Below are 15,299 nucleotides of genomic sequence, written 5' to 3'. Positions count from 1 at the left end.
GATCGTGATAGAGTATTTTGTCAGAGCGGCCTTCCAGAAACTCTGAGATGACCGAGGGATAGTGAGCAAAGTCGGGAGGGAATCCGTAAGAGTCAAAAAAAGTGGAGGAACCGTCCTTTTCCAGAGTCAGAGCCAGCCAGTGTTCTCCCCTCAAGTGCGAGGGGTGAGTGTTTACTATAAAGTAGGCGGGGGGTTTAAAGTCGCGCCTCAAAAAGGCCAGCTGGTCCGAGGCCCAAACCCCGCAGAAAACGTCTCCCAAGGCGCGATGTAGAATGTGCTCCAGCTGAAGGTTATCCATGTATATATATATTTTTTTTAGTAATAATCCACCAGCACCTGTCTTTTAGAGTCAATCTCCAGAATTGAGTCGTAGCAGGCATACACTATGAGAGTTGTGGTCTGAGGCAGAGGAACTCTGAATCTCATCTCCAGCCTCAAATTCCCGTTGGAGACGGGAGACAGGGCGTCAGCATCCTCGCTGGGTTCCAGATTAAAGGCAAAAAGGGCGTACCCTTCGTTAAATTCCCGGCGATCGATGCTCAGAGGTAAATCTTTGAGGTGTCTCCCCGTGGCGGAAAACATGTGATAAAACTCCCTGACCGAATTTCCGCGGTCAAACTGTGGCTGGAAAGCTTTGGCGGGCACCTGCCTGCCGTCCTGACACAACGCCAGATACTCCACATCGTTGTGTCTAAAGTTGAAAGGTGACAGATCCCTCCTCCCGGTGAAGGCGTCGTGATGAACCATGCCCAGGACCACGTATTTTGGCATGGCTCCCAGAAAGAGATTCTCTTGGTTGCAGATCCTGGAATTTTCAGGGATGGAGTAGGTTTTCACAGAAACGCGCGAAAGAGGATAGAGGGCGTTTCCTTTCATCAGGGCCGCGGCGTGCCCCAGCCTGACGGCCGGCGAGACAGTGACCTTTTTAACAAACAGAGAGGCCGAAGTTATTTTCAGAGCAAACTGCGAATCCCGAGTTCCCATCAGACTGAAGGCATCGCTGTTGCGTATCAATTTAATTCTCAAATCCACAGAGTTCAGCAGGAGCCTCTCGCAGAAGAAAATATCTGCGTGGAGGGGACCCAGCAGGTCCACTTCTCGCGACTCGGCCGTGAAAACGGCTCTCTGTTTTATCCCTCTGTTCGGCCCGTTGCTTATAACTATAGAATCCATGTCTCCGGCAGTGTCTTTGTAAAACAGACCGGCGCTGAATTGACTCTTTAGAGTGTCTTCTGAAAAGTTGAGCAGCGTCTCGATCATGGCCCTGTAAGGATGGGTGGCGCTGGACTGCGAAATCAATCGATCCCCCAGAATAACGTCGCACTGACTGAAAATTGTGTTGAGAGGATAATTGATGAGGGCTACCCCCGCATCGGGTGGGATGTTGCTCCCGTCCCTTTCCGTAATTTTCACTCTCAGATGGAGCATGGTGTCGTTCAGATCGAGATACTTTTCCCCGTCTCCGGGGATGAAAAATTCAATGGGTGAGTTGTCGTTCAAAGCAGAGAGGGGCTGACATTCTTGATATTTTTTATCCTCTATGGATAGCTGGGTCATGGGAGCCGAAAATAGATCCAGTTCGGCAAGGGTGCATTCGGCAGATTTCTTGTGTAAGAGAGACATTTTTTATTTATTTTCTTCTAAAATATGTCAGAGCTCCTCTGGGGCTTCCTTCTCTTCCCGCTGCCAGCCTTAACTGATTTACTTTTTACTCCGACGCTTTTATTTTTAATCCGCTCGCCCGGAGGGCGTTTCCTCTTCCTGCGGGAGAGGACCATCATACCCCCCGCCCCCTCCTGGCGAGGCTCTGTCAGCTTACCCATCACTCTTTTCACAGCGTCTGTAGCGATATTGGTTGCGGCCGTTTTCAGGTGAGGTTTAGCTACGGCGAACCCGGATTTGAAGAGAGGAGACACGAAACGAAACAGTCTGGAGAAGATGGATCCTATCCCTCTGCCGTACATCACGGGCGCTCCGTAAAAACCCGGAAGGGAACCTCCCACCTGCCCCTCATAATACCTCACAAAACGGTGGGGGTCCTGCGGAAGACGCGCCGCCATTGTCAAGCCGGTTTAAAGTGCAGCTTGACTATCGTTTTCCCGTAAACAAAATCCACGAATCTGTCGCGGTCCGTTTTAATTTCTACGCGTATGGTTTTAATGTATTTTTTAGAAACGCGCAAGTAATGGACCGTATTATGTCTGATGCTGATCACGTCTCCGTAATCGCCTTTCACGTTAAGGACGCTGAGCAACGGTGAGTAACTGTCACCGACCGGCTGGTACTGAACGATGTCGGTGTAGAGAAACAGGTTATATACGCCCGCGTTCATATCGCACGGATACGGAGTAGAGCGCTTCGACAGAGTCCACCACTCGTTCGTTTTCAATCCCAGCATGTAAGCCAGAGGAGGGAAGACCTTTATTTTATGGCTCCCGACTCCTTTGACATCCAGACGTTTGGTGATGTTGTTGAATGAAGCCTCGAAGGACGGGTCGTACTTTTGGATCGCCGGCACCAGGTGATCCAATAGATCTTTAACGCGTCCGTAATGACCTCCCCTGCCGAATTTTAAAATCACCAGGGGCTGATCTTCCTCCGTCGTCCGCATCAGCTCCAAGTAGGAGGCGTCCGGCGGTAGATTGTACCATGTGCGCGGATAAATGAATTCGCATAAGCCCACGCTCCATTCTCCGGTCAGCTCGAGGGGTTTGGCCAGATCCACCGTGTAGCAGCCGCTGGCGTTATCTTTAAATAAGCCCTTGCTGGCGTTGGAAGGCAGGGTCACGTAAAACCCTTCGGACTGCATGATGAATTTCAAAAAATGAGCCGAATGATGCGAGGGGTCTCTTTTTTTATACGCCTACCACTTCCGAGGCTTTCACCCAGCTGTTGAATTTATCCGGCCAGTTTTTCCACTTGACAAAAACCTGTTTTTCCCCTCTGACTGTGCGCCGCTTTAAAATCTTCTCCACATGAAACGCTTTGTCCTCGGTCAGTTTCACTTTCTGCAGCTCGGGCTCATAAAACGACCCATCAATGGGGTCCCCGTCATAATCTTGTAGTTTATACACCGGTGGCGATCGGTGAAGGACCCGAATCACAGTAAAGATTTCGTCCGTGAAACTCTGTTCGTATTTTTTATCAAATACTCCTCTCAATTTGGATATCCTCACCAGATCCGCCCTCTTAAATTTCAACTTTATTTTAGGACGGGCGGGTGTCTTTCCATACAAGTTGCGAAACACCTGATCCGCGTTCTCGGGGCGCACCTCGGCAGGTGCCATTTTAATGCTGCTGTGATAACTGCGGTTATATCCTTCTAACAGGTCGGGCAACACCTCCAGATAGCGTCTGGTATTGTGCGCGGTGAAATATCTCCACATCCTCGTTTTCAGGGTGCGGTTAAATCTCTCCACCACCGAGGCCTTTAGGTCGCTGGCGGTAGCAAAATGGGAGATGCTGTGATTTTTCATCAGAGCTTGAAAACTCTTGTTGAAAAACTCTTTTCCCGCATCGGTCTGTAAATTTTCCGGTATTTCACTCTCTCTCAACACAGATTCGAAAGCTTCAGTCACTTCAGAACCCGTCTTCTTTTTCAGGGGGCGGGCGTAAGCCTTTTTTGAAAATACGTCTATGACGGTTAATAAATAATTGAATCCGTCGTTGTATTCAGACAGCTGTCTCATGTCGCACAGGTCGGCCTGAAGCTGCTTCAGGGGTTTGGTCACAAACACTCTATTTCTCTTAAATCTTACTCGCGCCGGCTTGTGCAGAGTATAGGCGTCCTGCTCGGATAAAAAATTCTGCACCTTGCGGATATCAACTTTTTTTACCAGTTTCATCTTCTAAAGCGCGTCGGAGTCTATTTACTCCTCCGAAACTACCTGGGTGATGCGGGTCATAATACACTTTTTTCATCTCACTTTTCTCGGCCATCTCGTCTTCTGATAAAAAGCTCGTCTGCGTTATAACGTCGCAGGAGTCGGCTTTTATTATTTTATTCAAAAACCAGAGATGAATGTTTTTTATTATTATTATTTTTTTGAAACCAGAGGGCTTAATGTGCAGAAAACAGGAATACAATATTCAAAAACCAGAGATGAATGCTTTTTAAATATTTTTTATTCAAAACCAGAGGGTTTAACATGCAAAAAACAGGAATACATTTTTATTCAAAAACCCTGAGATAAAACACACTTATAGAATACAAACAGGAATACAAGTAAGTTACAAAAAAAAACAGGAATACACTTTTATTCAAAACCCTGAGATAAAACACAGTTATAGAATACAACAACTCTTTTTTTTTTTTTTTTTTAAATTCAAAACCAGAAGGTTTAACATGCGAAAAAAAACAGGAATACATTTTTATTCAAAACCCTGAGATAAAACACACTTATAGAATACAAAAAAACTCTTTCTTTTTTTTTAAAAACATGAGGTAAACATGTTAAAAGGTTACAAACAGGATACTTTTTTTTAAAGCATACACAATTAAAAAATGAGGTAGTTTTTTGTTTTTTCGTTTTTTAAAAAGAAACAGAATACATGATTAAAATAAAGCAGAATTAAAAAACGAGGTAGTTTTTTTTTGTTTTGTTTTTTAAAAAGAAACAGAATACGCTTTTATTCAAAACCCTGAGATAAAACACAGTTATAGAGTCAAACGGTTACAAAAACTCTTTTTTCATTTTTTTTTTTTTTTTTTTTAAAAACATGAGGTAAACATGTTAAAAGGTTACAAACAAACAGGATACTTTTTTTTAAAGCATACACGATTAAAAAAATGAGGTAGGATTTTAAAAAAACAGAATACACGATTAAAAATGAGGTAGGATTTTGTTTTTTGTTTTTTTTTTTTTAAAAAGAAACAGAATACATGATTTAAAAAACAAGGTTAAATATAGGAAGCATGCAGGATAAGAATCAGCAACCTTTGTAAAACTCCGTAACCAAACGGAGTTCCCCGATTTTAACCACATCTTGCCCCACCAAATTGTCATAAGCGTCTGTGATGGCGTCAAAGACTTTCCTCACCGATTTCAGCTCATGAAGTAGGGTCTCCGCAACCATCCCGACTTTAACATCCTCAGTCTTGATGTTGCGGGCAATCAGCAGACGTTGAATGGAAGGGACAAAGCGAGGAGTGAGCAGTTTCTTTCTGATGTTATAATAATTGTCGGAATAAAAATCATCCTCCAGAATTTGCAGGCACTCGTGTTGTCTCTGGCTGGGATGGTCTATCTTACATCCATTACATTCGTCGGTGCGGTGCTTGTTTATCACCAAGTTGACCAGATGATACACAGCCGTTTTCACAGTGTCGATGAATAAAGAAGACGCCCAGCCGTCCATCTCGTCGGTATGCTGCTGCCGCCTCTGGCGCTTCAGAGGCCAGTAACCGGGAGTGTCGGGTACCAGCTCGCCCTCGTCAGAAAAACAATCGGTGGAGCCGGTCTCCTCATCGCGAAGCAGGGGTGCAGAGTCCATCTCTCTCTCTGAGCTAAAAAAGGCTTTTTGATCGGACTTTTAAAACAGAAGGAAGGGGGGCGTGGTCCGGGAGGGGCGGGGATTTTCAGAAGCTGAGACATTTCCTTACTCCTACGGCATCCCTCCAGCAGCGGCAAGTTTGAAAAAGAATTGTAATATCCTTCCTCACTTGCAGCATTCTTACGACCCACTCTTTGGCTGGTATAACCATCATGCTGCGAAATAATCCGCAGTCGGGGTTGAATTTTTCCATTACAAAAATGTCAGGCGCATCAGACTCGTCAGTCGAACGCAGACTAGCTCTCATTCTCCATCTCCCCGTGGCTGTGGTTCCTGAAGACCAGACGGTTGACAAGATTGTTTTAGTCTTGATCAGTTGCTCATCGTTGAAGCGTATGCCTCCGTTCCGCGGCGGGGGAGGGGGAATAGCTTCTATTTCTTCTTCCGTAGCTTTTTCTGGAGCCGGGGGAATGTTTTCTTTATTCTCAGCGGCTGCTTTCTCCTCTTTTATTTCTGGAGCTGGGGGAATGTTTTCTTTATTCTCAGGAGCTGCTTTCTCCTCTTTTATTTCAGGAGCTGGGGGCTCATCTTCTTCTTCTGGAAGTTTTTCAGCTGGGGGCTCATCATCTTCTTCTTCTTCTTCTTCTTCTTCTGTAACTGTGTAGAGAGGATGATCATCATCATCATCAGCTGATTCATCAGGGGAGGAAACATCCTCTACAGAGGGGGTCTTTTCTTTATCCTCATCATTCTCAACAGCAGTATCCTCTTTTTCATCAGAGGAGACAGAAGGAGGGGAAGGAGGATCTTTTTCATCATCAGCAGCATCATGCTCTTCTTCATCACCGAAGCCGGAAGGAGAAGGAGGAGGAGGGGGAGGAGAATCTACCTCTCTCCGGGGTCTTTTAGCGGCAACATCTTCCTCTTCAGGAATGGGAAAATCCTCATTTGCCTCTCCGATAGCCATCGCAACCAGCAGCTTCAGCACGGCCCAGTCATTGGGAGTCAGCTTCACAATGCTGCTCGATTCCGTCAAGCTTTCTCCTTCGTTCAACTGATAAAACCAGAGCTCCCCCGACTCATATTTGAATATGTAGCCCCACTTTCCACAACCCTCAGCAGGCAGAGTCCATTCTCCTCGCAAGTTTCTCGGTGCTGGAATTTGGCTGCGGAACATGAAGACGCTCTTACTTCTTCCTTCTTTCCGCGGAGTGTCGGTTGCTTCGGGTCTGGTACTGTAGACAGAGACCGGCGTATCGCTGATAATCGACGAGGCCCACTCGCTGCTGCTGCCGCCCATGCTCGAGGAGGGTTCTGCGGGAGAGCAGATTTCTTCACCGTCCAAGTAAACAGGACCGCTGGAGGGCTGCAGAAGGAAAGAATCCATCTTGTGTGTGAGACTTAGAAATTGTGACGGGGCTCCACCTCTCTGGTTTTTATTCTCCTCCCTCGCTGCAGTCCCTCCCACTAAAAACTTTTTTTCCCAACAACAGATGGCGCTCTTCCGGGGGTTCACCCCTCCTTTTTCAGGATGCAATTCGACACGGTTAGCAACAGATGGCGCGCTTCCGGGGTTCACCCCCCTTTCTCAGGATATAATTCGTCACGCGGGGGGTTTCCCACCCCCCCTTCTCCGGATACGATTCGTCACGCTCATTACACGCTTCCGGGGGGGAGGGGCGGGAGGTCAAAAGGTCGTGATTAGGGCCATCAATCACTTCGGATCAAATTTTGTCATAAGCTGTAGGGTATTAACTCTCTCTCACATATTGTGTTAGCCCTGCGATAAACTGGCAGCCTGTCTTTGTCCTGTATCAGCTGGGATAGGCTTCATCCTCCCGCGACCCTGAATTGGATACATTGTATTCCAATTATGTAATCTGATCATTTACAAACTCAAGGTATCTAATCAAAATGTAAGTAATAATTATAAAATGGGAAAGCAGAAATAAGTGTGACATAAATGCAAATGTGTGAGCTGACATAGAGGACAGCTACATGCAGTCTGAAAAACCTTTGTTGTCAAGTTTGCAGGTCTATCAGCACGAGACATTCTTACATAGAAGAGTCTGTTGAAGTCTCTAACTCAGTGAAGCATTATTGGTCCCATCTGTTTGGATAAATATAATAACCTGATGTTTGTCCATTTATTGACACATTTTCTTAAGTGCTTATCCAGTTCAGGATCACAGTGGAGCTGCAGCTGGATATGTTCACTAAATAAACCTTACAAAAGTTAACAATAAACCTGCATCCATGTACGTTGTTGTCCACAGGATGAGAAAATCAAAGTGGAAGACTGTGGAACATGTTAATAAATGTTTGTGTGTTTATGCCTGTGTCTTTCACAGGAGGCGCTGGAAGGTTTCCCTAATAGTTCCTGGTGAATCAAAGCAGAACCATAAAGGTTGCTGGACTGCATGATGGCCTTACCCCTGAGCCGTCATCCTGTTAAAGGAGGAACCAGTTAGAAGCTGTTTTCAAAGTAGCTGAGCAGATTTCATCTCAAGTAAGCAATTAACTGTTTGTTCATCTGTTCTGCCACTTAAAGAGCATTTAAGGACGTCGTTTGAGTGTCCAGTTGAATTAATTCTACTGGCTCTCATGGTCATTTGTTATTATAGACATATTTTTCATGTTCATCCAGCTATTTAGTAAATTCTATCTATTTAGTAATATCCGTCAGCTATAAAATGTAATATAAATATAAAAATATCTAAATATCTCCTGCCCTTTATGTTTTAATGATGTAAGTCTGTTATCGTGTTACATTAGCATTCCTCACATATCAATGAGATGCTGTACAGTACAATCCTACTGACACAGCAGAGGGATAATGACGGCTATTCAACATCGTTACACGACACATTCGAGCTGCATGACGCAGACAAAGTGACTAAATCATCTTTTTGTGGTTTATTGTCTTCAATCCAGCAGACAAAGCCGATGGCAGAAGATGTCGGAGAAGAACTTCAGGCCGTGTACTGAAAAGGTATTTTTGTCTTGTTATCAAAAGACATTTGGAGTGACGGCTTCTACAACTGGTTGTGCTAAAGTAAAGCTTACAGTCTAAGAAATCACAGTGTTGATATTCAGCACAAAGAGAAAAGCTCACTTGTTTGAATTTATTTACAATCATAGTTTTATAAATTCTGACTGTAAACAGCGTTTACAGCTCTGATATTGTTTGACACTCGATATCAGGTGATAGTGTTTAATTTAAAGGTTTCTGTGTACCAATGAGCCATTTACACTGATCAGTATCACTTTAACTGTAACACATTCATTATTTAGATTCAACAAAGAAATAACTGAATGTAAAAATGGCAGCCCACAGGCAGGTTTATAGAGATACATGCATGCACTATGAAATTTATGTATCCCAGATAATTGTTATTCATCTAGTCATGGCAGACCTACCTCTTCCTCCCAAGTTAACTGCAACCCAAAAGAACTAGTGGGGCTATTTACACACTCACAACCAGTGTGGGGTAAAAAGAGCCACCAAAAAGCTGTCAGCCACAGATGTGCTAGAAGAGTTAGAAACTCTACTTATGGAGAAACTTTATAAGTCTAACAGAGGACAGGAACTCCTGCCCAAATAACATGATATAACCCCACATACAGCCCAGCCATAAAGTGAACCAAGTCATTTAGTTAAAGACAGCATGGGACCAAATGCATGTAATAAGCCTGCATCAACCTGACATTTCTTCCTCCTGAATTAAATGAATGAATGGATGAAAGTTAAATGACTACAAACGTAAAGCCACTAGTTCCCACACTGGAGCTCCCTGACACTGTGTGTTAACCGTATTTAGCTTGTATCAACAGTTGTAACAGGCTAAGATACGTGAGACACTGCATTGAATGATTGTTCCTGTCTTAATGGTTTCAGCTCAGATGTTCTGCTTTTTCCTTTCAGTAGATCAAAGCAGCTCGTGCTCCTTCTGCTTCCAATTTAGAAGAAGAAGAAGAAGAAGAAGGCGAAGGCTTCAGCGAAGTGGCGTTCATGGTCTCAGTGAACAGTCACGGTCACACACTGCATGTGGTTTTAAAAGCAACATGTCTGTTCACCACAACAATGGAGATGTGTAATATTAGTGCAGCTACGGTTTGTTCTTGAACATCAGTTCTGTTTTCTACTTTGATCACTTAGACCAAAAAAGTGTTGTTTTCAGATTCTTTCTTTTACATCTATAAACCACCTGTTCATTTTTTATTACAATTAGTTTCACATAAATGTTAGTGTTTCCTTTATGATCTTTTAATGCTTACACTACACTGTACACGTCTACATTAGAGAAATTTCTGTTGACTCAGAGTTGTGAAATGTTCTTTTATTTGATACACAATATGAAGTTCATAATTTTCTTACAAATAAAACTCTAATGACAAACATGAACAGCTGTGCTTATTTCTGAGACATGAGTTTTTGAATGTGTTGATATTTAGACAGTGTGCATCTGTATGCTGAAACTGTAATGGTGAACCTGAGGTGATGGTCAACAGAAGGCAAATATAAAACAATATTGAAGTAATGTCTTTACCCTCTGCAGCGTGTGGACGCTGTGCACGCAATCACCTTATTCACTGTAGTAAACGTGCACCGCTAGCTCACGTGACTGACTGTCTCCATGGTTACATCGTATATTATTAGCTATGCAAACAGCTTCCAAAGATGCCGCCATAGCTCTCTGCAGCTGTAACACTTTCACACTTTGCAAATCATTTCACGTTTTTGATAGTTATGAAGACAGAAAATGTTTTTAAGGTCATGCTAGGCGGTTGCTATGGTGGTTGCTGTGGACTTGGCTGGACCGCGTCCGATTCCTGTTATTAGCTGTCCGCCGTAGGAAGGCTGCGTTCCATTTACAAGTAGTGACAGTCTGCCGCAACTCGGACTCAAACCCCGCTTTGTTCTTTAATTATAGGCCTTTTATAGCCGTTCATGACACGCACACACACACATAAAGCATTTTGCCTCACCATGAGAATGCAAGTTTACCTAACCTAACCTTAAAGTGTCTGATATAGGATAGAAAAATGAAGCAACCGGAGATTTAATGATGAAGGGTTCTGTAGTTCACGTTTTACAGTCCTGAATGACTCTTTGCATATGATTTATTGAAGAGGACTTTAGAATGCACTTTACATTTAGACTGTTGCTTACAGTTAGACTGTCAGGGTGTACATTACCTTGTACTCAAGCATCCCAGGACAGAGCCCTGCCCCACCATGAGCCTGGGTGGATACGTGGTTATAATATAAAAGGACCGATACTGAATATGAATATTTCATGAAAATTGAATTATAATACAAATTAGTAATAAGGGTTTCTCTGCGCCCTTATCTACCCCAAATTCAAAGAGCTGCGGGCAGAGAGGGTGACAGGAGAGGATGGCACTGAAGAGAAGATGTTCGGTTTCTGGAGTCTCCTGGTCCTGTCAGTAGGATGCATCTGCTGTGTCTTCTCATGGATGCTCACCTACCTTGACTCGTTCCAGCCTGGTATGCATTTCCCAACACTGCGGACAGTGGCCCACGTCAGAGACGTTTAATATTTATTACATATGTCTGAATTGCTAACCCTAACCCTAACCCTAGCTCAACAGACCACAATGCCCTGGACTGTCAGTATTATTACATGCTGTGAACATAAGTAGCTTTGATCACAGTTTATGTTGTAAAAGAGAAGGAATATTGAAAAAAAGATCAACATTGTGATATTATTTGTTCCAAACTGACCAGAAACATGCTTGTCAGACTCTCACAGCAAATGATCAGACTCACTGTGCATGACTGCTCAGGCCCAATGATGTCTGTTAGATTGTCAGTTGTTTAGTGCTTCTGTACAGTTAGAGTCACCGTCTCTATTTCAGAATAATTAATATGCGGAAAACACTAAAAGTTGATTGTCTTCCAATATTCTAGCATAATTAAAAAACTTTGACTTTGTAAGTACATATTATTAGTCCTAATGCCAGCATGATTCTTCATAACTCCTGCCCCTGAACTTTAAAATTTACCTGATGAAAGATCATTTACAGTGGCACTCTGTCAGGATGATTCTGACCATAAGATCACTGTATTAATCTGAATCCTTCTGCAATGTGCTGTGAATGAATGCTGATGCAATTCACTGTGGGAAAGCTGTTAATAAAATGAATCTGTGACACATGCAACACATTCACAGAGGAAGAGGACACAAAGGGAGGACACGCAGAGGCTGTGTTGAAGTCAGAAATCCAAATCTTTATTAAAAAACAGGCGGCGGTAACAAACAGGAAGACAAGCAGTCCATCAAACAGTCTACAGGGTCAAACATACAGAGAATTCAAACAGCAGTAAAAAATAACTGGACAGTGAAAAACGTAAAGCAATGTGTGACGCAATAAAAGGAAGCAGCGCAGTATATTCACTGAATTATAATCAATTACAAAAGAGAAAAACAACGATTTCTAAGGATTATTTTCTTAAATGCAGTTAAGAGTGTGGCAGGTAAAGATGGAAACATACAGAATGTAAACTGTGTGAGTTTGTGAACTTTGTTAGAAACAAATGAGGTAAAAAACAAAACAGACAAAACACAGAACGAGGCTCTCAGTATTCATTAATAATTAGAAAGAAAAATTCTGGTCGTGGATTTTTACAGTCTTAGTTCCGCTCGCTGTCATCATTATAATCTTCATGATCAATGGTGAGGTCCTGAGGTGGGCGGGGCTGTCTCTGGTGATGTCACCATGAAGGAACAGCATCTGGCACGTGTTGCTGAAACATCCCAGTACACTGGTGTAGTTTCCTCTCCAGCTGTTTGACATGTGACACTTGAACATTAAGGGGAAGAAGAAGAAACAGTGTTAGGTCAGGTGACCACATGGTTTCTAAAGTAACTGACAGGAAGTAACCAGGCCGTTAGAAATGGATGGCATGTGTTTAGAGTTACTGGAGTTGGGTAACTCTACTTACCAAAAGCAGAAGCACACAGATGAAGGATCAGATGCTGAATGTTGCAGGAACATGCTCATGTGCGGTGGTCATTCAGTGCTGCAGGTTAGACAGTCCAAGACTGATATGCTGCCCATCTGAGAGTTTGAAAACACACATGCAAAGATTTATTTTGTATTACAGTCAAAGTTGGATGTTCATTTTTGTCCTTTAAAAATGTTTGTGTATTTGAAAGCACTAACATTTAAGGATGACTTGGATCGTCTCCTTTAAAGGGGAGACAAGTGTATCCACTGATCCACGTCACTTTACCTGGATGATGACTCCTCTCCCCCTCACTCAGAAACACTCCTAATATAACCAAACAAATAAATAATATTGAAGATTTACTTACATCATTACAAAAACATCAAAAACATCTCCCTTTGATTCTATTTCTCCATTCCTGCTGAACATCAGGCAACAAATATCTCAATAAATCACAGTAAAATGTAAAGCACATTTTTTCTCTGCTTTGTCTAACCTCTGCAGAGCCTCTGTCAAGAAAAACATAACTGTAAGCATAAAACAAATATACATTCATAACACGTCACTGGACAAACCTCGGTCAGTTGATTTCCTCTGTGCAGTGCAGACGAACATCAGTCAGCAAGTCAAGGTGGTGAGATGGACTGGTGTCCTTTGTGACTCTGCTGGTTCTTCTGAGGAAACACCACCGTCTCTCCACACCGTCACCATCTGTGAGCACAAACTGCTGCTCTGCCAGCATGTAGGAATCACATATCACACACAGGGGTGAAGAAACATCAGAGCTCAACTTTGGATGCTTTAGGTCTAAACAGATCAAAGTAGCTCTTAGTTTCAGCAATCAGTGAGCAGACAAACAATGATACCAAACTGATTCTGTATGAATACAATATGGTATTTTCAATACAGGTGTCAAATTAATTTATTAAAACTAATACAGATATATGTATATTTTTTTTTTGATAAATTAGTTTGCTAAATTATAAGAATATATTTTTATTTTTTTTTCATTTAACAATTGCAACTGAAAGAAATTAAATATTGAACAAAAATATACTGTCACATTCTGAGCATGCTCAGCACGCTGACAGACTTGAAGTTGCTACAGATTTTAAGAAGTGATAATTATAGGGAAGAAACTTCTCTTTTTCATCCGTTTAATCAAACATTAGATGCCTCAGCTGTCTCAGTCCTGTAGCGTTCTGCAACTACAACTAACCTGAGGCTTGGATTTGGCTGCAGGTGCCCCTGTACATCCTTCTCAGTGCTTCACACATGTGGGTACCATTTAATCCCACTTCTTCCTGAGCTTTGCTTCATCACAAGACCAAAGGTGGCATCCCGTGTCACAGTCTTATCATCATCCAGAAGAAACATTTGAAGAAACATCATGCAGAAGAAACATTTACGCGCCTCCTGGTTTTGTTTTCTGATCCTGCGAAAAGACTGAGGACAACAAAGCCCAGAGAACACGAGATAAACAACATCCAACATTCAGACTCAACAGCCTCCATAAATGAAGAGCACCAGGTTGGTTCAGTTATAGTAGATATAAGCATACTTCACATTACTGGGTATGAATAATAATGAGGAGGCAAACTTTGAAGATGCAGAGCATGATGTCCCATCATCAGACTGTAAACAAACATCCACCAGGCTTCTTTGTTGCCAAAATTGATGATTCTCCCATCAGGGATCAGTAGAGTGTATTAACCTGTGGTATAAGCAGCAGTCACTGAAATATTACTGTTTCAGATAAGAAATCTAGCACATAAAAGCCAGGGTGGGAGGGATCTCTGCAAAACGACTTACCTCTGCAAGTGTGAAGCTCAACAAGAAATCTGACTCTCAAGTCACTGACAAACAAAACCTCCAGCTGGGAGATAGAAAACGCTGTCTGGGTCTTGCTGGATGTTGCTGGTCAGAGTCCACACATTAGCAGAGTGCGTCTTGGTCCCACTGACCCATGTGAACAGTGACTGTGGAGAACTGTTCTGGAAAATAGAGAAGAGAATTAAAATAACAAAAAGCCAAACAGGATTTCCACAAAGACTGTCTTGGAATCAGCAATCAAAAAAATCACTGGTTCATATTAAATATGAACAGGTTCCTTAAATGTACGCAGTTCAGATCTGATTTAATTTAATTTCCTTCACACAGCACATTCGTCCAGGCTGACAGGTAAACATAGAATTAATCTCAGGTAACATGACTCATAGTAGAGTTTCAGTAAGAAATATTGCAGGCTCTAATATTATTACCACACAATCCAAGGACACACCAACAGCTCAGATTTGTAGAACTATTTAAACAAATGTCTTCTGAATATTCAATTCATGTTCACAGTGGGAGGGGGGGGGGTGTCGTGGAATTTTTAAAATAAAGTCTGCAACACAGAAAGAGCTGTGATCAAGCTATTTATTACTGCGCCAACACACATCAAACATCACAGTTCAGTCATGTCAGCGCTGCCACAGAGGTCGTGCTCCTCCTCCTTTATGCATTCCAAGGAAGAGGGAGGAAGTTAAACTGATCCTACCACACTTCACATGTCTCGCTATGAAACCTAACGCATCAATGGTTGTGCTGTTTTGTGCCCTTGGCCTTATCAGCACCTGTAAAGGGAGTTGTTTTCTCAAACTGCTGACGCTGAAGTAAGTTCAACTAGTTTTAGAAACTTTCACTGAACAGTAACAGTGTCACAACTAAGCACATGCATAAGCACTTAAATACTTTAAATGATAATAACAGAAAATTTCTTTTACAGGAGCTAGAGCCTGTCCCAGTAGTCATAGGTAGAGCACACCTGGACAGGTCACCAGTCTGTCAGA

The 15,299-nt window shown here is 42.7% G+C and overlaps 1 protein-coding gene across 1 annotated transcript; it reads right to left on the bottom strand.

Annotated features, from left to right (window-relative positions):
• Positions 1-315: 315 nt before the first annotated feature.
• LOC146619027 (uncharacterized protein F54H12.2-like) lies at positions 316-1,557 on the bottom strand. Its single transcript, XM_085370163.1, has one exon. It carries the CDS (start codon positions 1,555-1,557, stop codon positions 316-318), a length of 1,242 nt encoding a protein of 413 aa, XP_085226289.1.
• Positions 1,558-15,299: the final 13,742 nt, after the last annotated feature.

Source organism: Diplotaxodon limnothrissa, linkage group LG14 (genome assembly GCF_057381915.1).
Source record: "Diplotaxodon limnothrissa isolate DT_005_m linkage group LG14, D_limnothrissa_male_GT1.1, whole genome shotgun sequence".
Taxonomy (NCBI): Eukaryota; Metazoa; Chordata; class Actinopteri; order Cichliformes; family Cichlidae; genus Diplotaxodon; species Diplotaxodon limnothrissa.
The sequence above is the reverse complement of the archived record's forward strand: the minus strand, read 5'-3'. Positions and strand labels throughout refer to the sequence as shown.

Excerpts from the sequence above, each read along its gene's own strand:
- LOC146619027 (XM_085370163.1), bottom strand. The coding sequence starts at position 1,557 with ATGACCCAGCTATCCATAGAGGATAAAAAATATCAAGAATGTCAGCCC.